Here is a 26,249-nt window from a genome sequence, read left to right as displayed (position 1 = left end):
CTTGATTTCACTGTCACAAATATTGTTAACCTACACGTCGCTAGCTAAAATCAATTTGCGATAGCAAGAAGGCCAAGCTTAAAATACCATACAGTTGTCTCCTAATTTGTTTCCTTTCCTGTTCTGGTATTTCAATATATAATTTGATTAAAATGCACGGGAAATTAACAATTAAGGGGAGATAATTCCATAATTTGGAAACATTCTAACAAAAAAAAGAAATGTCTTAATTTTTCAAGACACACAGAAACGAAAGAACAGCAGTTTAAACTCAAAATAAGGTTAACTTAAAAATAGGATGGTTAGGTTGATGAATGATTTTTGCCATGATTTGAAATTCTCTTAATCAATTAATCAAGGAACCAAAACAGAAACAAGACAAATATGTAGTAACTTTTTTCCTTCAGGTGCTGTAAATGAGAGTACAGTAGGTGTCGGTGGTGATAGCGCAGGTGGGAGGTTAGCAGCTTCTGTCTGTCATGAAGAATATAATATAAATTATCAGGTTTGTTATATATAATATATAAACAAAGGACATGGGTTATCAATTCATCTTAGGAAAAGTTAAATGTTATTGAAAAAAATATATTGAAAATAACTACAAAAATAAGTTCATTTACATAAACTTTTTCATACTTATACTGCAAATAAAACTGTTTAAAATGTTTAATACAAAAATTTAAGGAAACAACACAGTAAATTGATAAACATTCATGGTGTTTTATTATGAAAAAAATTGTGATTGGATGGGATCTGCAAAATTAGAACCTTGCATCTAAAATTTGATAGTATATTTTGGAAATCTATAATCGAAATTCACAACAATGTATACAATGTATAAAGATATGAGAAGATGTGGTTTGAGTGCCAATGAGACAACTCTCATCCAAGTCACAATTTGTTATTTAAGAAAACAATTATAGGTCAAAGTACGATCTTCAACACTGAGCCTTGACTCTTATCGAACTTCAAGCTATAAAGAGCTCCAACAATGACTAGTTAAAAACCAAAAACCATTCAAACAGGGAAACCAACAGTCTAATCTATATCAAAATTTAAAAAAACAACAACACTTATGAACTACATCAACAGATAAAAACTACTGAACATCAGGTTCCATACATGGCAACATTTCTGAATTCATAGTATCTATCATGTACATCGATTTAATGTTTAAGAATTGACTATGATTACATATTTTTTTTCTTCATTTCAGGTTCTAGTTTATCCATCATTAGACTATAGAAGAAAATTTAATTCAGATAAAGAGTTTGAAAAAGGCCCTGTCTTATCAAGTGAGATTTTACAATGGTAGGTTTTATGTATATGACTAACATTTTATGATCTGTTGTTTATAAAGGGCAAGAAGGAAGCAAATGACGTCAAACATGCCAGCCCTGTTCTCTTTGTTACAGTAGGATTCTGCTTATTTACAATTAATTCTGACTATGAAGAAAAAACATATAAAAAATTTGGTGCACACTGAATAACGCCCGTAGCGGGTTATTTAATAGTGTGCACCACATTTTTTATGTTACAATGTATTTCAAATAGACAGAAAAAATATTACAGTCATTTCTTATAACTTAATTCTAAATTCCATTCAAAACCATAAAAAAACATGAAAAAACGTTTATGACGTCACGGTTACATGACTAAATTATGTCTATGGGCTAATAACAAAATAACCTTAGCCAATCAGAAGACATGTTTCATCCAAAATTATATTATATATTGATGAAAGAGAGACATTGGTGTTTGTCTGAATGAAAGAACAAATATGGTGTAGTATTCCATGTAACAAAACATCTAATTCTATTGGACAAAGTACAGCAAGTAACAGCTCTTTCATTACTGTCCTTCATCTTCAAATTACAATTTTGTCAAATCCATAAATATACAAGTTTTCTTCAATAATGGAAAAATTGAAATAAAATATAAAATGAGTTTCATTTTGTGGATAAATATGTAAATATATATATGTATTTATGCATTGTTTTTAGACATCATGTATTTGATTATTAAAATTCATGTAAAACATACCTGCCTACTTTTTATTTTTTTCTAATCCAGATATGGTTTCAATATTTTTTACAATTTTCAGGTTTAACAGAAACTATATAAATGAAGCTGATTTTGAAAAGCCCCGAGCATCCCCACTGTTGTATAAAAGTTTCAATAAATGTCCACCAGCGTTGATTATTATGGCAGAATTAGATATGAATAGAGACCATGGTTATGGTAAGAATGTAATGTAATGATAAATATGAGTGAAATTAGGTAAATTTCACATACATTAATTGTAATGTTCTGTCACATTTATAGGTGCAATTTTTTTACTTTGATTTAAATACAAAACAAATTATCACTGAGGTCAAGCAAATATGTATAAATAAGCATCCAACAAACAATCAATCAATCAATATTTTTCAAATTCCCAAAAGGGAAATTATTTTTTTTGGCCTAAAATGGCTAAAATTACAGTTAAGTATTGCCTGGCATGAACACACCATTTGCACATCCAATACAAAGGGAGATAATTCAACAAAATCCACATTTCAGAAAAACAATAAAATAAGTAACATACAAATGCAATATATCAAACATGGGTTAATTGTTTTTCAGCTTACCATGAGAAGTTAAAGGAGGCAGGAGTAAAATCTCAAACATTTACAGTTAAAGGTGTCACACATGGTTTCTTTGTTATGCCAGGTTTGTACTATAAACAAGCATATTGTAGATCTGGATGTTTCGAGTGTATGAAGTTATGAACATTTTGTGGACCATAGTAATAGATATAAAGTGATGTGAGATGATTGCCAAAATGACTATAGTGATCAAAGGTTGATGATGTAAACACAATCTAATTACAGATTCTGTGTCTTAGCTTTGCTTGCAATGATTCTTTCAATGACACAGACACCTTTTGACACAGGAAATGATGACTTCCGGTTTTCTTAGACTGTGTCTATATCATTTTCCAGTTTTTCAGACTTTTCCCCTGTCCCTATCTATTTTATAAACAAAAATTGTATACTGAAAATTTTTGGGGATTGACATTTTCATACAGTGGAAGATTTCAAATTTTAACGGGAGAGACAGAAGATGGTCTGAAAAGGGGGAGATTTTGACTTCCGCCGGAAGAATCACATGTATGTTAATGACTAAATGAACAACGTAGGGTATTACTGTAAACAGGTATTCATATTACATTTACACATTTTCCTCCGGAATAAGCTTGTAATATTTAAAGATGTTATCAGACATTAATCAATATTTGTTTATTTTTCAGGACATTTCAAAGAATGTTGTCAGCGAGCCCATGAAAAAGTTTCCAAATTCATCAAAGCGAACTCTTAAAGAACAACTATGGACAGATTGTAATCAGATGTTGCTAAGTCATTGTCTACAGCAGTGTACCAATGTGTTCATTTCACATTTATTTCATTTTTCTCTTCTTACTAAACAGACCTCTTCTAATAATCCCTTTCTAACAAGTTTTAATAGTATATAGCGTATTGCAGTAGTGCAAATAATGGAAGTTAAGAGTTCAATCATGATATACATGCAAAAGTTTTCATGATATTTTACAATATAAGGAATGTATGCCACATGTTCATATGAATTTTGATTTAACCATTAAGCATGTTCATGTAAGAGTATTCTGCCAGTCATTAAAATCAAAATATACACAAAACACTGATCAAATTTTACATCCAATCATGATCAAGACTTTTATCACATGACATACAAATTGAAGCCATCTTGTGTAGTATTTTAACACTGAAATTTAATTTTTATTTCATATTTAAAATTAAATTTTATGTCCTTGCCAATATGTAGTAGATATCTTATAGAAACAATTTTAATACATTTTAATATTATTTTTAATCTGTTATTTACAAATTTGTGAAGTATTTTTAATTATTTGCATTTATATTAACAAATACATGCAAGATATTTTAACTGTTTATTTTATGTTATACTATTTCTTATTACCTGATGTAGACTTAAGTCCATAGTGGAATAATTTAATTGATATTTTTTACTCTAGGTTTTAAATTGTACAGATGAATTTGTTTTACATGATACAGTTTTTGTCATTTTGATTTTAAGACATAAATAAATATTACATTGTAAATTCTTCTGTGCATTTTGAGCCTTCTAAGGGTCCATATACTTGAGGGTTGGGTTCATTAATTGGTATTTTAGGTATTGGGTTATTTTGAGTAAGGATTAGGTTTTATAGCTAGTGTTTAAGGTTAGGTATGGGTGAGTGTAAAGAATAGTTTAGTATAGCCCTATATTGATTGGGACACCTAAAGAAAAGAAAGGCTCAATTTTGCAGTATGGCTATAGCTATTCTACTTTTTATTTTGGATTGATATGCAGTTCAATTAATTGCATTGTTTTAAAGTAAAACTTGAACTTTAATTAGGAAATAAATAATTTTTTATGCAGTTAAGAACTAAGTGTCCTTTTTAAATCACTAAACTGCTAAATCAAGAAAACTTCGGAAGAACAAATTCTTTTACTGAGATTTGCTGTTATTTTGCTGTAGTGCAGTTTGTATCAAATTTCTAAAAGACCTATTTTAAATTGATTTTTATGAAAAACCATTATGGGATATTAAGAACAAAAACATTAGAAATCTTTTGATAATTGTTTGCATAATATGACATTAATCATAAATGTTTAGTATATAAATAATCTATTCATAGAATGAAGCATTATTTAAATATGACAATAGTGACAGATTTATTAACTAAAGTGATATACATGTAATTGAAAATAAAGTAGTGATTAGATCTAGCCTAGTTTGGATTATAATTTAATATGAAATGTAGTAAAAATCTAGTCTATATATTGTAATTGTACTATTTTGTATTAAATTTTATTATATTCAATGATTTAAGAAATATATAGAAAATTCATGTAAATTTTAATGATAGTGCAATCACTTAAAGAGTTCTACATGAATTCTGTGACATTTAGAAGTTTAATTGATGGAAAAATAACTGTTAAACATGGATGTAAGCATGGAGAGATTGATTGTTCCAGGAAAAGATTGTTTACTTTATAAGACAGACATATTAAAAAGTTAAAGATGAAAAAAGAAAAATGATTCAAACTGGAGTTATTTCCCTTTATTTATTTATTTTGTAGTCTTTTGGTTCCACATGATTTATGGGTTTGCAAATCTAAAAAAGGTAATCAGTGAAGGGGTGACTAGAAGTTATAAAAAAGAAATTGGTCCTTTTATAAATAACAAATCTTTGCATAAACAAATGAGTACCGGTAGGTTTATTATTTACAATTGAAATAAGCACATATTCTAAACTGACACATGCAATACCCTCATTGGTAGTCAAGGTCGTTAAAAAACACCCTTGCCATATTTTAAATATCATTTTTAAAACTGAAAAATTACTCTGAAATAGTTTTTGAAAGGCCTAAGGATGAATATATTCAATCATAGTTTCCTTCATTTATCTGAATAATTTATTAATATTAACCAATTTCAAGCTGTCTCAATCTGAAATCCTATTAAAATTGTGCCATTATGTTTTACAAGTTTCATCTTTTAAAAATTAATATATAGTATATAATACCCCATTTTAAACACCTTTTCCCATTATTTTAGCTAAGGTGCCACATAGTTATTTATAGAACACAGCACAGGTTTCAGAAACAAGCTGTACATTGCTTGCATTAATCAGTTACCATAAATTAGCAGCAACAATTAGTGATGATGGAGTGAAAGAACAATTTAAGGAAGAAGTTATGCTTGAGAAAAGATGAAACATTCTTTTATTTTTAAACACATTTTGTTGAAAATGATTTAAGAAATGATAGGAAAATTGATTCAGCATTATTGTTCTTTATTAAAGATCTGCACACTACTGTCTGAAGTTGTATCGTTTAGGCATTTAGTTCCATTGTTAATTTCATCATTGATTTCAGAATGATGTTAAGAGAACCAAAATTGCAATTTTTTTGGAATTGATTTTAAGATATTTAACATGTATATTAAGGGCATAACTTAAAATTGTAAAAATGAGATTTAAAGATATTTTAAGTGTAATGTGCATAGAAATTTTCTAGCATCACATGATTTTAATGAAATAAAGAACAAATTGTTGTCAATTCATTATTTTCACCAAGCATATTAAATATGCCAAAACATGCAAACAACCATGTGCCTATTTGTTATTTAAGCTTTTGTATTTTATTGTCATATTGTAGTTTGTTAATTATACATATTATAGTGGCTTCTAGGTTGCTTTTTTGTGAAATTGTCAGTATTGTGCAATTCTTTTGGAAAATTTTATTTGTTAATTATTGCAGATTAAATATAAATTTTAATGCTACAAATGTGTTGGTTTGAATTATCCCCCTTTACTAAAAACATTGTCTTGAATTTGTCTTTAATGATTTGTTATACTGTAGATTCATTTACTTTCATAGTTAACAATTTCTATGGATTCAGCAAAACTTGTCTTTTCAAGGATATTAATTTATGGTTTTTGCCAAATATAAAAAAAGAACATGTGATATGATTTCCAATAAGACAACTCTCCACAAGAGACCAAAATGACACAGAAATTAACAACTATAGGTCACCGTACAGCCTTCAACAATGAGCAAAGCCCATACCACATAGTCAGCTATAACAGCCTTATTTATGTAAGTCAAAGTCTGCTTACAAGGCTAAGAAAAACTGGTATCCTACGAATAATATTGTTTTAACGGTATTGAGCTGTGTGTCTTATCTCTTTAGTTCATGGGACATTGAAAGATAGAGTCATCCTTTTCTCATCACTTGGATCCATCTTCCTTTGGTCATTTCCTCTGACACAACTGGACATTGGTCTGAAATATCGGATTCCAAAATTTTACAATCAAAACAGAGAATGAAATTGACAGTTTTCTTTTTGTTGTTAGGTTGGCCTAAGTGGCTGAATGGTATAAGAAGTTCACCAACTGAATCACTAGCCTGTCAACACTGAGGTTGTTAGTTTGAACCCTGCACATGGCAGGTTGATTTGACTCTAATCTTGGTTAATTAGGATTGTGGATTTACCTGTAGAAGATCTCTATCCGGGCACTTTTGTTTCCTCTACCTAATATACAAATTGGCTGCCACAACAAAGCCAATAGCTTCGAAAAATAGAATTAACCACCAAAAGTCTATCTATTATTTTGTTGTCAATATTGAGTCCATTTTTTGTTTAAGATGTATATTAAATAACTTTCTTGACCTTTATATGTTTTAAAAAAAATATAAAAATGATTTTCAATTTTAGCACTATATATTATTAATGTTGTGCTTTAATTTTGTAGCCTAGCTGCAAATGTTTTGATGTATACCAAGCTTAAATGTAGAGATGAATATTTTAAGCTACCACAGAAATTCTTGAAATATCAATGATGTATCGAGACAGAAGATTTATTGATTAAAAGTACTGGTTTTAAACCACTTGCAACTCACTTGGCCCTATGATTGGGGACAATTTTTATTGTTGAAGAAAAAGTAGTACCTGAAGAGAATCCCTGACATTATGCAGGAATATTGTCAATCTTATTCAACTAAGGTTCAGGTCAAACATATATCTCTACGAGCAGGGTTCAAACTGATAACCTTTTGAATTTTGGTGGTGCTACTTTAACTGTTCTAGAATTATGCCCCTTTACAAATGTAAAAATTTATGATTTTTTTCTTTTCCATATTATAAATTTAGTTTGCCTTTACCAAATGTTATGAAACTTATACATAATGCATATAATTACAAAATACGGTTCAAGTTTAAATTTTGGTAATGTTACGATATTCTTAGTGTACAAATAAAAGTTAGGCACTGGCTACGGTTACATGGAAATGTAACAATAATAAAAATATTATTGTTGCATTGGAGACTAATTGCCGGAATGCATTGTTGGGTAAGGAACCGATTAATTACGAATGTAACAATAATTATTGAGGCTACGGTTACATGGGGTTATTGTTACATGAAAAACAGCAATGTACAATGGGGCTAGTAATATGTACTAATGATAATATCTATTTTATATACAATATTTACAATTATAACATACAATTTCTTGATTTTTTTTATTTACAATGACAGTTTCTACATATCCAGTCATTGAAGTGTGTTTTGAAGCATGTTCAAGTCCGACAAAATTTTGATGAAACAACTCCAAGCAATATTCGTATATATAGGTATATTGGTTAAAAAAAGGGGAAAAATACCTTTGGTTTGGGTGAGCTCCATCTGATTTTCAAACGAAATTACTCCCTCCATGGACGAGATTGAGGATGGATACATCATCGTAACATGTATACAGAAGTTCATAGTATTTAAGTTCACAGTTAGCAAACTTTGCTTTTGATGTATATAAAAAGTTGCAGGTTTGTGTCTTGATATGGTTTCAGTTTCGTTTCAAACGCATCCCAAGTTTTAATGTTTTTACCCAATACGAAATTGGTAATAGGAATCTCTTCGTCCATTGTTCAAAGTATAATGATGGTTATAAAAGTAGCTGTGCAGTTAAATACTTAGAAGGGCACACTTTTCTCAGCCCGAGTTCTCAACAACAAACCATCATGAACTATATTTTTCGCCTTTGGCACTACTTCTCTGAAGTAGTATATCTTTAAGAACATCAAAACCATTAATAGGTCAAACTATTTAAACACTATTTGTTGAATAATGATATTTATTATTTATCATTATAACAAGTATTATTTAGTACATATGAAATAATTAAGCAACAAAACTATAGAAGATTTAAGTTTTAAAAATCTAGCGTACATTGCTGTTTTTCATGTAACAATAACGCACTGTAACTGTAGCCTCAATAATTATTGTTAAATTCGTAATTAATCAGTTCGTTACCCAACTTTGCATTCCGGCAATTAGTCTCCAATGTAAAAATAATATTTTTATTATTGTTACATTTCCATGTAACCGTAGCCAGTGCCTAAAAGTTATTGCTTATTACTTGCATGTTACCCTCCAGAATATGATTGTAATATTTGCCACTGGATGGTATGCAAAGTACATCAAACAATCATTTATACTTTCAATCAAAAGAAAATTTTGATAACACAATCTGCAGTTTTCTCAGTGAATTTTTAGTTGAAAGGAAATGTTGGTAGTTACGCAACCAAACATCTATTGGTCCACTTATTTAGGTCAACAGGTGTTTTTATAAGAGCCCACAAAAGGAGCCTTATTAGCAGGCACTCTTTAACAGACCTTATCATATATATATATATATATATATATATATATATATGAACCTTGGTTTGTAAAAGACCAACTACCTTTACCGAATTGTTCATGTAGTAGTCAAAAGGAAGACATGTCATCTTTATTCTGTATTTTTGCTCTAACGTTTAAATGTCGCTGCCTATAGCGGATAAGCAACATATACTTTGTTAAAGTCTTTGGTCACCTCTTTAGATAATATTATTTTAAGAAAAGTCTATTTATTTTTCATCATAACAATCGTCTTAGTACTGATAATTTTCTATTCAAGCTTTAAGCTTAAAATTTAATAAGATTATAAGAAAGTTCTAAAGATAGTTTCAACGGCTAGAGATTATTTTTTCATCATAGTCATTCACTGTAAAGTTTCCGAATGAATTAAAGGACATGATGAAGGGACACAATCCGAAAAATAGGCTGGTCCTCTCCCTTTCAACATACGGGTATCACAGATGTCAAAGCCAAACAGATAAAGGACAGAGAACCAGTCTATCCGAGAAAGTGGTTATCTGAAAGTATTAAACAGATAGATCTACCCGCCTTTATTTTTCTATGCTGTGTATTGTGTACTGTTGTATGTCTGTTGGTCTTTTCTTTTCTAGCCATGGCGTTGTCGGTTTATATTTGTTTTGAACTTGATTTTCAATTTTTGAATGTCCAATTGGTATCTTCAATTGACGCAGCGGACATGTAGTTTTTATGGCGACTTCTACAGACAATCGAGATAGGTTTGAAACTGACATACAAAAGTTTTTGATATAATTTATCATGACATTCAAAGCATCAAACCAAAGTGAAACAGTGCCGAAGTGGTATAGCCTGAAACAGTTCTGTTTGCTTATATCAAGACTTCCAATTGTCTAATGATAAGAGATCATAAGAACCGATAGAAAGGAGTGTCAATACCACCTAGTTTGTATTCTTCTGAAAAACATATTGAAGACCCATTGGTGGCCTAGGGCTGTTTTCTATACTCTATGGTCGGGTTGTTGTCTCTTTGACACATTCACTGTTTCCATTCTCAATTTTATGATAACGGAATTATTTACCACAAAACTGTATTACTGTGACAGCATTTCCGATTTGCCCGAATTTGCGGGTTATTAATCCACACATTTACCCAGCATCAAATAGGGACAATCATGCAATATGCCGATAAAACGACCTTATACTATGATGACTGCGCATGAAACAAATACGCATATCTTTATTATTGTAATTATAAGCATCAATAACTCTCAAATAATAGTTCGCCCAAATCTACAACAAACTGGATGTGGAAAAAAATCAATGACAACAGCTTGCAACAAATCTGAATAAACAGGATAGATAAAATCTTTTATTTATGTCGTTCTACATGAGAGGGCAATGATTTTTAAACCCTTTTATATACACAAACTTTTAAATACATATACACAATTATATATAAACTTTAGTAGAATTGATAGTTTAAATTGAGCATTGCGTGGCATTTGTGTGTGTACACATATAGATATGTTTACCATGTGTGTTAGTTTGTAAAATGCTAGCTTGTGATGGAAAAGGATCGTATAATTCGGACTGAAACTGGACCACCAACACAACCTAAGCTTTTAGCATATATACCAGCAGTAGCCAGACTATGGACATTGGCCACTCTAGCACGTGAGTTTTGTAATGAGTCTGCCACTATACCATGATCTACCCACAGATTGAATATGCCTGTTCATAGTGAAATGCAATTTTCTTACAAACTACAAAAAACTCTTCGTTAGTCCTTTGGATTTTTTTTTATCTCAAATTTTAGAATTTTATTAAAAGGGTTTCCCTTCCGAGTTGATAACTGACAACCCATATACGCCCACCCGGTGATCTCGGTATAGTCGCAGCCCTTGGTGTTGTCTTATGTTCCTTGACTCTGGATTACAAAAAAACCCTGTTTTAAGTCAAAGGAACGCATCTATTGCTCATCATGTTTAACGTTCAGTGGCATATATTACATGAACATAACGTATCGATTTCACATAAAAATGATTCTGCATCATACTAGACTAGAACCCTGATTTAAACGCGATGTTTTACAAGGTATAAACTGTTTATAGAAATATTGTTACATTTTATTCTACCTAGACACATAATCCTACTGCACGTAAACAACCAATACTAATTTCCAAGTCTTGTGGTTTCCGTACCCAAGACAAACACGCTACCCCGACGGAACCTTACATTTGATGTTTGCTGCTTCTCCGCTATGGATTCTTGACTTGTTACCTAAGTTTTTTTGTTTGCGACCTTGATTTTTATCTTCTTAATTGTTATATATATATATATATATATAGTTTTGAACATCGATAAACAACAGTTGCATAAAATGCTGATACATATTTTCCACTGTACAGTAAATTATAAAGAGCTATAAACTTACCATTCAATTTCAACTCATTAGCAGCATACATTGAAAGAGTAAGCAGTACATAATGATATGCTTTACAATAGAAAAAGCTTCAGATGATGCTCGCATATTGACTCAATAGAAATACTATTGTATTTCGTGATTTGTAGTCTTGTGCATATGTATTTTCTTGAAAATTTCGAAATTTATGAATAAAGGTTTGACGGGGGAAGGGCCATTGCTTCTAACTCTCTACTGGTTTTTTTTCTTTCTTCCTCTTGAATGTCGAGAATTAAAGTCAGATAATATTTCCACTCTATCTTACACTAGTATGATAAATGTCGCATCATATACATGTATCATTCAAATTTAATAAAATGTTTCTTAGTAATGAAGACACAGGCACTAAGTATTGTTCCTGACTTTGTTTTTACTATTATACTGTTGAACAAGTGCCTGTAAATGAAGAAAATAGTCCTCAAGTGAAATACTATGAACAAATAAATCATACTATTTTGTCACATGATACTAAAACTAAAAATATATTAAGCACACACCAAATTTCCAATACCTCAGTATACTTGAAGTAGAAGTTAGCATATCTAGATGTGAACTTGGAGGATCATGAATAGTCCTTAATATCAAGAACAATCAAAACATTACCGAAAGCTATAGGTAGTATGATTCAGGATATAACTGGATTCGTTTCATATTCATTCAAATTCCAGATTTTTCTGGATAAGTATCTGAACTAAATCAATAGAAATGAATGTTGATTTTTTTTTATAGTACAAAGATCTGGTAAAATTAAAAATCTAATCATAAATATTTTAGTTATTATTGGTATGAATATTTGCTAGTGTTTTATTTATGGCATTTTGACGGTCAATATATGAACAATATACGAACAACACTTTGAATACAGCAAACGATACGGAAACAAAACTCTGAATTGAGCAAACAATATAGGAACAACACTTTTAATGGAGCAAACAATATAGGAACAACACTTTGATGAGAGCAAACGATATAGGAACAACACTTTGATGAGAGCAAACAATATAAGAACAACACTTTGATGAGAGCAAACGATATAGGAACAACACTTTGATGAGAGCAAACAATATAGGAACAACACTTTGATGAGAGCAAACAATATAGGAACAACACTTTGATGAAAGCAAACGATATAGGAACAACACTTTGAATGGAGCAAACAATATAGGAACAACACTTTGATGAGAGCAAACGATATAGGAACAACACTTTGAATGGAGCAAACAATATATGAACAAAACTCTGAATGGAGCAAACAATATAGGAACAACACTTTGATGAGAGAGAACAATATGTGAACAGCACTGATGGAAGCTCACAATATCACGGTGAACAATGCTTTGATGGCAGAAAACAATATATGTTTTTTGTGGGGGGTTTTATCGTTATTTTTCTGTTGCCCAATCTTTAGTTTTCTGGTACCCAATCTTTAGTTTTTGGTTTTCCTCAATCTTAAGTTTTGTTGGCTGTGTTTGGTCTTTTTTTTTTTCGTTTCCTTTTGGCGTTTTTGCCAAATGTATCCCGTCAACTTGCTGTCATTGATATAAAAATTCTCCTAGTTCTCTTTCATTTTTAAATGTTCATGATACATTTTAGGTCTTGATAAGTATTCATCTTCTTTACTATCCAGCAACTTAATATTACAATCTAAGTATTCCAACTGAGATTTTTTCTAATTTAAATTACTATAAAGAAATATAATTCCAAACCCGGGATCTTCAAGATGGATTCTAGATTTACTGAATTTTAATACATACCATAATACACATATAGGCCATATATTGATAGATTTATATAGGTTTGTAGTCTGAGTAAAAACAGTTTTAGTTATGAAACTTATGATGATAATCTTTTGTTTCAGTCATGTGGTCCACAAGCATAACAACTCTTCAGTTTGCTTCAGGAACGCCATTATACTGGGGTTGGTACATACTGTAAGTAAACTATAAGATATTGGTGTTGTGTAAACATCATTGATAGCCACTGTTACATTTTTGCACATCGTTTGACGCCTGTCAATATTACTATTGACCTTTATTATTAAGTATGTCCTTTATTTGTGTCATTGGGTTGCTGATCGAAGATTACTGTATCAATGACATATACTATTCATCTCTTTCTGTTACCAGTGATAGAATTATCAGATATATGAACGAAAAATACTAATAGTTTTCGAAATTACAAACCTAACAGACAGAAAGAGAGAACATCGAGCATCCAAATTAACAAATAAAACAATCAGTACGGTTGGTGTTGAATGCTTTACTCTCAGTGGCAAATATTACATGCATAAATTCAAAAAGCGACAGAGAGATAGATACGACGAGAGACTTCTACAAGGACCTTGTGTGTATACATGTCAAGAGATTGGAAAAATACGGAACTGCAAAGACAATGAAAAAAGGCGGAGAACCCATAAACACCAGAAAATCTATAACGCTGAACTATATCAATCAACGAAATGAGAAACATTCTTTAACGTTAACTTACAACTAGTCGTTCAGTTTTTTCACTAATATATTTTGACAATATTTACAAAAACACAGAAACTTGACCAATATTAAATATAAAAATGCTGTTTTAATTAGTATAAGAGGCTAAAATGATATAGCCAAATTAAATTTCAATGTGAAAGAATTTTGTTTCCACGCAATTACATTAACAAATTATTCTCCATTTTTGTCGAGCCTTCGACTTTAGTCGAAAAAGCGAGACATAGCGATCCTACATTCCGTCGGCGTCGGCGTCGGCGGCGTCCACAAATATTCACTCTGTGGTTAAAGTTTTTGAAATTTTAATAACTTTCTTAAACTATCCTTGAATTGTACGAAACTTGGACAGAAGCTTGTTTATGTTCATAAGATAGTATCCAGAAGTAAATTTTGTAAAAATAAAATTCCTTTTTTTTCGTATTTTACTTATAAATGGACTTAGTTTTTTCTGCCAGGAAACATTACATTCACTCTGTGGTTAAAGTTTTTAAAATTTTAATAACTTTCTTAAACTATCCTTGAATTGTAAGAAACTTGGCCAGAAGCTTGTTTATGATCAGAAGATAGTATCCAGAAGTAAATTTTGTAAAAATAAAATTCCATTTTTCCCGTATTTTACTTATAAATGGACTTAGTTTTTCTACAGTTAACATTACATACAGTCTGCAGTTAAAGTATTTAAAACATTTTTAAGATTCTTAAACTAGCCTGGATTTTTACAAAACTTGGACAGAAGCTTCTGACAATCAAAAGATAGTATCGAGAGGAATCATTTAATGCTTTTTTTCATCATTTTTGATGAGTGTGTGATTAACAGCAAAAGTAGGCGAGACACTGGGTTCCGTGGAACCCTTACAATTTTTTTCAATTAGCAGTAGTGTGGTATTTGAATAGTAAAAAGTATTAATTGTTATTTTCATTGTTTCAGAGGAGCCAGTATTTTAGTAACACTATTAGAACTAACTTGGATGATACATAAATGCTCATGCTGCAGGTATGTTGATATGTTATTGAATTTAAAAAAAAAAAAATAGAAAATATGCGACATTGTGATATGTTATTGAACTTTTTAATTTTTGTTTAGAAAAAATGCGGTATGTTGATATGTTATTGAACTTTGTATAAAAATTTGAAAATATGCGGTACGTTTGTAAATGAAACACCAATGCACAAACAGAGATTTAAAAGACCCAAACATGACTAAATGTAGAATAAATCAAAAGAGAAAAGCAAATGTATGAATTAAAGAAAAAAATGATAAATTAAAAACAAACATAAACTAAAGCTACTCCAGTCGGAATTACTAGCTCTTCATTTGGAACAGACACTTACATTGTCCGTTGTTCAAACATACATGTTAAGGTCCAGTTGCAACTATTACATGTATATCAGTTGTACAGATACAAGTCAGACTGTTACGTGAAAGTGGTGTTATGAGTAAAAATATTAGCTGTTTATATACTGTATACTGATGGTTTCTCTACATAATTGATTGATGTAGCACAAAAGGCTATCTATATACTACACAAAAAAGATAACTAGATATATGTTAAATAATCATTGTTTCATTTAAATTATAAACATTATTTGCCAAGATTGAATGTGCTACGCGGCATACAATGTCACTTTCATATGTGTTCAACACTCGGATATGATAGCAGATGTTTTCAGAACTACCAATAGTCACACCATACTAAAAATACTCTTATATAGAGATCAGCATCAGTTTGATTACACTATTCACCACTAATATTTAAAAAAAAAAAAGAAAAAAAAAAGAAAGAAAAAAGAGGAACGAAAGATACCAGAGGAACATTCAAACTCGTATATCGAAAATCGATTGAAAACGCCATGAAAAAGAAAAAAAAAAGAAAAGGACAAACCGACAAATAAAAGTACACAAGACACAAAACTAAGGACAAAGCAACTGGCGGAGATCTCAGGTGCTTCGAAACAGTAAGCAAATCCTGCTCCACAAGTGGCAGCCGTATCTTTAGACACCCTGTATAGAGAACGATAACTTAGACACACTGTGTTAAAAACAGTAAGCAAATCCTGCTCCACAAGTGGCAGCCGTATCTTTAGACACCCTGTATAGAGAACGATAACTTAGACACACTGTGTTAAACATCAACAAATCCAAGAATTAATGTGTGGTTCATTTTTGGGACATCGAAAAGTAGTGTAAAGTGGGAATTTTTCGCACATTTTATTTTAGGTAATTTGCGAAGAAAAAGAAATGGCTAAAAAAAATGTAGAAGGGCTCAGCAAGAAAAAAACCTTGCACTTTGCTTTTATAATTCCATATAAAATCCCGAAGTTTGCAGCATTGTGTTTATTGTGAAAATTTAAAAGAAAATTAAATTCCATAAATAAAAGCAAGCATGCCTTTAGAATATGAAATACCATCCTACAGACTATAAAAGATCTAGGTGGCACACTGATAATCACATATAGAATATAACCAACATTTAAACAAGTAAAATGTTCGAGCTTTAACAGCTTTTATAGGAGGGTTTTGTGGGACAAACTGTAATATGTAATACAAATGGATGGAAAGACAGAAGGATAGACAACTCTGCTGACAGACAGGGGCAAAACAATATCCCATCCTGAAAATTTGTAGCGGGCGTATAGAAACAGATTTTACCCGAAGTCTCGGCGCAAAATTTTATTCTGCAAAAATAACCCCATTTTAAATACCCTTATTTTTTTCCCTTTTTCAGCAAAGAGGGATGTTGCTGTAGATGTTGGTCTGTGATCATGTGGATAGATAACTGGAAGAAGGGCATTTTATACTTATTACTTACTATACCTATATTTCTGATTGGTACAAAAGTTATTCTTGGTTTTATTTCAGGTAATCCTTTTTAAATAACATAAATATATAAATTATTCGTTGTATTTGCTGTTGCATGAAGTCGTAATTGCATTCTTAAAAAAAATGTCATCTAATTCTAGTTAGATCGCATTACTTTTGTAAAAAAAAACCATTTTCTTGCTGCTTAACGAAAATTAATTAAGATGATTAGTTGTAATTCTTATATGACAAAAAATAGTACAACCAATTTTAAAACTGATTTTTTTTTAAACATCATTGAGTTTGACAAACAATAGAATACAACAAAACGGCTAGAAAGTCTTCCTGCAACATGATATCATTGAAAAACTTCCTAATAGACTTTTGTCATCTGTGTTTAATATGCATTTTCTGCTCACAGAAGGGGAGGCAGTTTTCCCTTTAAACATATTCTTAAATAAATGCTTACATACTTATACTCTCATTATTTCTATATTACATAAGTATAAAAAAAAAAGATGTGGTACGATTGTCAATGAGACAACTCTCAATAAGAGACCAGCATAACACAGAAAATAACAACTATAGGTCACCGTACGGCCTTCAACAATGAGCAAATCCCATACCGCATAGTCCGCGATAAACTGCCCCGAAATGACCCAAACTAATGCATAGAATAGAATAGAATAGAATATATTTTTATTTCCCAAATTACAGGGCCCATAAAGGGCATCAAATCAGATACAATTGATTTACATATTAATTAGTAACAACAGCAATAATAGAGGCATATACATATATAATTGGAATATAAGCATTGGTCAGAATCAAGCTAAAAACCACATATATATTGTGAATAAAAGAATAATAAAATTACATTATACATGCATATGGATTTATTTTCAAATTATTTACTTGACTAAATGTCAGTGTTCATGCCTGATCTCCTTAATCCAAAACAGTCACAAATATAACAACCCAGTTTTTCCATAAGAATAACATTTTCTTGGGTCAAGAGCCATAAAAATTTAGAAGATTTTTTTAAGTTTATAAAATTATAACAATTGTTAGAAATGTCTTGAAAAAAATCGTCCCTTTGAATATCATAAAGAGGGCATTCTAATAAAAAATGAAGCTCATCTTCAACTTTACCAAGTGAGCAATAAGTACAAGGACGCTCAGATCTTTCTATATGCTTTTTGTCGAGCCTTCGACTTTAGTCGAAAAAGCGAGACATAGCGATCCTACTTTCCGTCGGCGTCGGCGTCGTCGGCGGCGGCGTCCACAAATATTCACTCTGTGGTTAAAGTTTTTAAAATTTTAATAACTTTCTTAAACTATACTGGATTTCTACCAAACTTGGACAGAAGCTTGTTTATGATCATAAGATAGTATCCAGAAGTGAATTTTGTAAAAATAAAATTCCATTTTTTCAGTATTTTACTTTTAAATGGACTTAGATTTTCTGCCAGGAAACAACACATGCACTTTGTAGTTAAAGTTTGAATTTTTTTAATAACTTTCTTCTTTCCTATACCATTTTGGATTTGTACCAAACTTGGACAGAAGCTTTTTTATGATCAAAAGCTAGTATCGAGAAGGAAATTTTGTTAAAATTTTGTACCTTTGTATCTGTATTTTACTTATAAATGGACTTAGTTTTTCTTCCAGTTAACATTACATACAGTCTGCAGTTAAAGTTTTAAAACATTTATTAGATTCATAAACTATCTTGGATTTTTACCAATTCTGGACAGAAGCTTTTTACGATCAAAAGATAGTATCAACAGGAATAATTTTATTGATTTTTTTTCTCATTTTTGTTGAGCCTGTGATTAACAGCAAAAGTAGGCGAGACACTGGGTTCCGCGGAACCCTTACGAATTTTTTGAATATCTTTCTGTCTCAATTTTTAAAGAGTGAGCATTTATTCTTAATTAACAAATTGACTGCCTTTTTTTGAAGTCCTGCAATTCTAAATATTTTTCTTTTTCAAAACATATATTGTAGAGATGATTGACTATAGCTGAAGACTACTTCATATGTTGATCTCTAGATTTGTTCCTTCTTTATTCGTTAAATTGCTGTATAATTTCAATGATTTTCACTTATGTTTTGTATCTTCTTTAAGGTCTAACTTAAACTATAGCATGAATTTTATACGCTTTTTTTCTTATTTCTTCCTATTTTATTCTTTAAATTGATGTACAATTCTATGATTTACACTAACATGTTGTATCTTCTTTCAGGACTAGCATTAATTATAGCAGGACTTTTATACATTTTAAAGACGTTCAAAGAAGGGATTATTTACACAATCAGAGAAACACGTTACATAAAAACCTACACACCTCCAGTAAATGTAATATCATGTCATACACAGACTGAAGAGGAGAAAATAACGTATGAAGACTTCGAACCAAATGCTGGATACAAATATTACCGACAGGGGAAATGAATTAGTACAAATTTTCCATGAAAACATTACTTTTAGGCTTGGATTTTACAATCAAGGGAAGTAATTCATGAAAGTGATCCATGAGTTTTTAACATTGACTCTGATATTGAATATATGACAGAAATGGGAGATCATCTATGATCTTAATTTGATATAGACTTATCAAATTTACTTTATTGCCATGTTAAAATATACATCTTTATGAGACACAAAGTTTGAAGAAGATGAATTCTTGATACAGTTTTTATTTCGGCAGTTATCAAAAGTACATGTAGTGGCAAAGCAGATATTGTATTGATGATTATGAAAGTGCCTCCAAAATATTCTGCACTCGTTTTGCGTTATTTTCATAATTTGTACAGTATCTCTAAAATTGAAGTATTGTATTTTATCATTTGCGGACATCTATCTTTGATTTTACTGTGACAAATAATTTTTTACTAGCCATGATAACAAATTAATGATTATGAAATGGTTTGTGTATTTTATGTTTAAATGAATACAGCTTTTATAATGTATAGAGAAACTAACTTAATTCGGCCCAGTCAGGATGAATTAACTAGAAAGAAGCACCATTAAACACAAATAGAAAATCATAGCTGTACCATCTAAAAAATCTAAAATATTATGAATATTTTGGTTTCAAATGGAAACATTAAAATTTGGGTTCGCTGGATAACATTTGTTGAAAGTATTTCATAAACATTTTTTAAAAATAAATCTTATCGGGTTGGCTAAATGGACGATGTTAACTTTAATTGGTTCATTCATATTAACATTTCCTGAAAAGGAGAAAATATATAACTCTGTCATGGTATGTGCAATTTATTTCATTCAAAGTATAATTTCAGTGATTTTTTTTACGATTTTCCATAGGTATAGTCTACCCTTCACTTACGTTTAAAAACATATCTGTTTTGTCGGATTCTTTTATTTCTTAGTCATTTTATAGCCTTTGCTGGTAATGTTTATTAAATTACTTTAATATACCAGATTATCAGAATATATTTCAATACTGCAATATTTTAGCCACAGTTAATGTATATTTTTTAATCGGTTTCCATGAACTACGGTATAATAATACGCATTCACTGCATGGTAATTAGGGTTGTACAAATATTCTTGTTACTCAACTTATTATTAATATTAAATTTCTGTTATCGATATTGAATTGTTTTTGTTTGTCAGAATTTTAGTGGTCAATTCTTTTTGATTACTTCTATTTCTAAAACAAGCTAACGTCTATGCAATCTGTATTCTGAAGGAAATTTGTCTCATTGGCAATCATGCCATATCTTCATTTTTTTACATTGAAGACAATAGATGACTCTGATTCTGGGGTAAGTAACCATTCTATCTACCATAAACTCCATCAAATACAACACAATAAATGAATTACGACCCTCTGGAATAACATAAAATTGAGAATGGAAATGGGGAATGTATCAAAGAGACAACAACCCGACCATAGATAAAACAACAGCAGAAGGTCACCAACAGGTCTTCAGTGTAACTAGAAATTCCCGCACCCGGAGGCGTCCTTCAGCTGGACCCAAAACAAATATATACTAGTTCAGTGATAATGAACGCCATACTAATTGCCAAATTGTACACAAGATACTAAGATTAAAATGATACAAGACTTACAAAGACCAGAGGCTCCTGATTTGGGACTGGCGCAAAAATGCGGAGGGGTAAACATGTTTATGAGATCTCAACCCTCCCCCTATACCTCTAGCCAATGTAGAAAAGTAAACACATAACTAGTATCTCAATTGTTTGTAAAACAATTGAAAGGTCTTTCCTGTAAAAGTGATGTTTTCGAAATGTACTTTGTACGACCTTTCGTTTGATATACGACAAGCATACCTTCTGAAACTTTTCACTTTTTACACTTAATGACCTCATCAGCCTACATTTTTCGAGATCGGAAGTATGATGTATGTAACACAGGATAGATGATCATTTGATATGCGACAACGCCATGTTCTAGAAAGTTTGATTTTTGCACTTAATAACCCCATCCAACTAATTTTTGGAGGTCAGGAATTTGATAATTCAAATGTACACATCATGACCTTTTACTTGATATACAACAACCCAATTGTAAAAAAAATTTTTTTGCACTCAAAGACCCCATCCAACCAATTTTCGGGGGATGTGAATTTGAAATTTGAAATGTACGCTTTATGTTCTTTCATTTGATATGCGACAACATTACCATCTGAAAAATTTGAATGTTTGCACTAAATGACCCCACCCTTCCCCCTGGGATGAAAAAGAGGTTTAAAATTTTCATTTTTAAGCAGAGTTTATTGAGACCTTCAATTTGATATATCAGTTGACCCCATTTGGCAAAGTGTCAAAAATGATGCAATATCAACGATATAAATAGAAGTTATGAAACTTACAAAGTTAATGCAAAACATGAAAATTTCAAAATGATTTTTTTGGTGTTTTTTCCCATGGAATGTTTTTGGTATTTGGTCAAACATATAACTATGCCAACCTCTTCAATTTCTTAAACATTTTAAGTGGTAAGCTGTTGTTGATTCAGAAATACATGCCGCCGCTCGCAAAATTTCAAACTGCATTATCTCTAAAACGACAGCAGATATCTCAAATCTGTTAAATGGTAAATGATCTACAGTTAAAGGACAACATCATAGAAAAAGAATTGGGACAATTTCAATGTTCACCAAGGTCACAATTAATCATCAAATATATGATGCAATACCAAACTTGAGAACCGGAAGCCGTAGAGACATCGGACTATCACCATTCAACTCAAGACCACTTGACCTTTCAAATATCACAAGGTCAAGGTCATAGTATAATGTGAAGGTCAAGGTGAAATTTCATCATGACCTGACATTGACCTCAAATTGAAGGTCTTGAATTACTGATCATCTTTTCAGTTTATAGTAGGTTGATATCTGTTACCTTTAAAAAGATATACACAAAATACTATACTTTTAATAATCATCCCGTTGTAACTTTTGAACAGACGGTCGGACATTTTTGGGCTTATTATATAAAATGTAGAGTTCGTCGAGAGGAACATTTTATACGCTGTATGTAGGCAGCAAAGTCTTATCGTTTTCCTAATATGTAAGCTTGAAATTGCAGCGTAATTTTTTTTTGCACTCTGTGACCTTTGACCTTGGGTGCATATTGAAGGTCACATGAACTAAAGATTATTGGTGAAGGTCCCAAGTCTCTACGACTTCCAGTTCTTGAAATAGATTTTTTCTAAAATTGTATACAATTTTTCAAGGGGAATAACTCCTTATAAGGGTTAACAACAAAATGATTGTATATGTTCATTAAAATTGCCATCAGTTCCTGTACATGTTGCCGTTTTCAAATCGATTCTAGCTCTAACATTTTTTGAGAAATGAGCAAAGGAAAGAAATTGTTTCAAGGGGAAATAACTCTCAAAGAGGATGATGAATTTCTATGCAGCCTCATATGGTAATACATCATGATGAGATGTACCTATTGTCCAAATAAGATCATGATATCTTTAAAAACAACGAGGGGGGGCCATGTTGAAAAAAATCAATAAAAGGGAGATAACTTCTCAAGGGGATGATGAAATCCTACACAGCCTCATCTGGTAATACTTCATAATGAGGTCTACCGATGGTCCATATTTGGTTTTGATAACTCCAATAGAAACGAGGGGAGGCCATGTCAAACAAATGCTGGATGAAAAAAAAAAAAAAAAAAACATGCGAAAAACAATAAGGTCTTTCCTCACGGAGAGGAAAGACCTTAACAATACGTACATTTAAAATTCAATTCAGGAGAAGTCCGATTCTGATGTTAGCAGATGTAACCAAAGAAAATAAACAAAATGACAATTATACATAAATAACAACAGACTACTAGCAGTTATAACTGACATGCCAGCTCCAGACTTCAATTAAACTGATTGAAAGATTATGATTTCATCATATGAATATCAGGCACAATCTTTCCCGTTCATACAAAGAATTTAACGCCAAAATATGAAATCTTTAATGACCTGACAACAGTATCGTAACTATATCCCTTCTTAATAAGTCTATTTAAAGGTTTTCTTAGTTTCTGCGGTGAATACTGACATTTTTGTGCTTTATAAAGAATATTTCCATAAAAAATTGGATATGAAATACCGAAACGTATAAGAAGTCTGCACGTTGAGCTATATTTACGAATGATGTCCTTATACCGATGATAAAATTTAGTAAATGTTTTGACTTGTTTGTGTAATATATACTACTATACAACCATTAAATCATGTTTATTAATCTCTAAAACAAAAGTTTAATACATTCATATATTTCAATATAAAATCATATCAAATATATATAGAAATGTAAACAGTGAAAGGAATGATGCCTATTGCACAGTTTTAATTTGACATGTAATATGAGCATACAGCCATAAACCATCTTTTACAATAACATTGAAGTACTCAATATAAAATTTAATTAGAGTAGAAACTTTCTCTGAAGAAAACTATTAAAGCAACCCGTATACCAAGAGTGTCTAGGTAAATAAAAGGCAGCTCTGGGTATTTTGTGAAATTTTATAATATCTGACAATCTTCAAAGGCAAGACTGAACTTTTACTGCTCTTCATAACACTACTTGCCACAGTAGATTTTGTAAAATGTATAAAGGTCGAGATTGCATATTCTTTTCGTTAGTGCGTCTCTGTTCGTGATGTTCTATGTTGTCTGTCGTTGATGTAAGATGTTCGTTGATGTGCTGCGGTTTGCTTATTGTGTCGACTTTTAGTTTCTCTGTGATGAGTGTTTTTGCGTGTGTGTGCTGTATTTATGTCACTTAGTGTGGTCATCTTAGAGATATATTTTAAACTGTCATTTAAGCTAATTTAAGCGGTAGGTTTTGGCTAGCTATTCAACCAGGTGCAATCCACTATGTTTTTTAAAAATTTCCTGTACCAACTAAGGATTAATGCAATCGATATCAAGTAGTTCGTTTTTATGTACTAGTATGTCGTTTGTTTTTGTTGCACTTCAATGTTCCTGTTGGTCCTTTCTTTTCCTCTTACAGTTGATGTGTTTCCCTCGGTTTTATTTCATAACCCGGATTTGTTTTCTCTCAATCGACTTTTGAACAGCGGTACACTAACGTTGCTTTTATTGATTAAACTTACAACCTCAGAGTTGACAGGGCGAACTTGTAAGACTACTGAACCACCGTAGTCCGAGTAAGAAAAAATGTTTACATTTCATGTACAAGTCTATCAGAACACTCATTTCATATATGAAAATTAAATTAAAGTCAGTCTAGTAAATTTTGAATACGCAACACAACGGGTGCCACATGTGGAGCAGGATCTGCTTATCCTTCCGGAGTACCTGATATCACCCCTGGTGGGTGGGGGTTCGCGTTGCTTATTCTTTAGTTTTCTATGTTGTGTCATGTGTAATACCGTTTGTCTGTTTGTCGTTTTCATTTTTAGCCATGGCGATTTATGAGTTTGACTGTCCCTCTGGTATCTTTCGTCCCTCTCTTATAAAAAACACATTTTTTTTTCAACCCTGGCAAATTCTCTGAAATTCACCAGGGTACACACTAGATGTTTATAGCTAATGTCATTTCAAGATACTTTTGAAATAATAGACAGCAAAACTTCGAAATTTCATTGATTGTAAAAACCCCTATTTCTAAAAAAAATATCCTGATTTCAAGGCTTTTTTGGGAGAAAAAACTGGAGGAAGCTTCAGACTCGTCAAATTAAAAATGATATTTCTAATATTTTACAAATCAATAATAATGATCATTATAATTAAGAAGATTTATCATCCATATCAATTATCATGACAGTTTGTTTCAAATCCACTAACATGGTTTAATGAGTTTATTTACAACCACTGGGTCGATGCCACTGCTGATGGAGATTTATTTCCCCGAGGGTATCACAAGCCCAGTAGTCAGCACTTTTTGTGCTGACATGAATTGTCATTGATGTGGTTATATTTATAAATTTACTGTTTACAAAATTTTGATTTTTTTTTTAAATACTAAGGCTTTTCTTCCTCAGGCATAGATTACCCTAGCTGTGTTGGCAACACTTTTAGGTATTTTGGTCCTCAAAGCTATTCAACTTCGTACTTTTTTTACCGTTTTATTTTTTTTTTGGATTCGAGCGTCACTGATGAGTCTTTTGTAGACGAAACGCGCGTCTGGCGTATATACAAATTTTAGTCTTGGTATCTATGATGAGTTTATTTAAAGTATAATTGTAAATTATGCATACAATAGTAAATAAATTATAATGAATTTGAAGTATTCAAGATGACGTACGGGTATTACTATATACAATAATAGTCAATTCAGATATTTCTACATTCATTAGATATTTAAATTGTTAAACTATATACACAGTCCTGATATTGATTATTACGACTTAAAACACTATTTTAACGAAGATGTTTTTTTCATCTTCTTTAACGAAACCGATCCAGTCACTATGTTTGCAACAGGTAAAATGTCAAATCAAAATAAAACTGAATTCCGAAGAAAATTTAAAATGCAAAGTCCAAAATTAAATGGCAAAAACAATAGCCAAAACACATCAAACGAATGGACGACATCTGTTGTATTCATGATTAGATACAGCCATTTTCTTATGAAAAATATTTTAAACCTGATAGCTAGCTAAACATATCGCTTGTATGACAGTCGCATAACATTCAACTATATTGACATCGATCTCGATCCCAATCTAAACAAAAATTGAATTTACAGTATATAATGATAACTTTGATATCATTAAC

The 26,249-nt window shown here is 31.0% G+C and overlaps 2 protein-coding genes across 2 annotated transcripts in view; both read left to right on the top strand.

Moving 5' to 3' along the window:
- The window catches only part of LOC134701527 (ethyl acetate hydrolase-like), a 28,733-nt gene extending 22,369 nt beyond the window's left edge, over positions 1-6,364 (top strand). Inside the window, exons 4-8 of the mRNA XM_063562675.1 lie at positions 408-505; positions 1,217-1,311; positions 2,105-2,241; positions 2,626-2,712; positions 3,293-6,364. Of these exons, the coding sequence (XP_063418745.1) occupies positions 408-505; positions 1,217-1,311; positions 2,105-2,241; positions 2,626-2,712; positions 3,293-3,360 (485 nt within the window). The 3' untranslated portion in view covers positions 3,361-6,364. The remainder of the gene's footprint in view (positions 1-407; positions 506-1,216; positions 1,312-2,104; positions 2,242-2,625; positions 2,713-3,292) is intronic.
- Positions 6,365-10,509: 4,145 nt separating this feature from the next.
- On the top strand, positions 10,510-20,619 carry LOC134701439 (uncharacterized). Its single transcript, XM_063562593.1, has 5 exons — positions 10,510-10,919; positions 13,565-13,637; positions 15,124-15,189; positions 16,922-17,055; positions 19,245-20,619. Exons 1-5 carry the CDS (start codon positions 10,811-10,813, stop codon positions 19,451-19,453), a joined length of 591 nt encoding a protein of 196 aa, XP_063418663.1. The 5' UTR covers positions 10,510-10,810; the 3' UTR covers positions 19,454-20,619.
- The last annotated feature ends 5,630 nt before the right edge of the window (positions 20,620-26,249 follow it).

The sequence above is a fragment of the Mytilus trossulus genome, unplaced genomic scaffold, assembly GCF_036588685.1.
Source record: "Mytilus trossulus isolate FHL-02 unplaced genomic scaffold, PNRI_Mtr1.1.1.hap1 h1tg000244l__unscaffolded, whole genome shotgun sequence".
In the NCBI taxonomy this organism is placed as follows: Eukaryota; Metazoa; Mollusca; class Bivalvia; order Mytilida; family Mytilidae; genus Mytilus; species Mytilus trossulus.
Note: the sequence above shows the minus strand (reverse complement) of the source record. Positions and strands in the feature narration are given on the sequence as shown.

What these genes read in the sequence shown, in the direction of transcription:
- LOC134701439 (XM_063562593.1), top strand. Translation starts at nt 10,811, where the DNA reads ATGGAAAAGGATCGTATAATTCGGACTGAAACTGGACCACCAACACAA. An exon ending in GACATTGGCCACTCTAGCAC is followed by an intron (nt 10,920 to 13,564) that starts GTGAGTTTTGTA and finishes CTTTTGTTTCAG; the next exon opens with TCATGTGGTCCACAAGCATA. An exon ending in CATAAATGCTCATGCTGCAG is followed by an intron (nt 15,190 to 16,921) that starts GTATGTTGATAT and finishes TCCCTTTTTCAG; the next exon opens with CAAAGAGGGATGTTGCTGTA.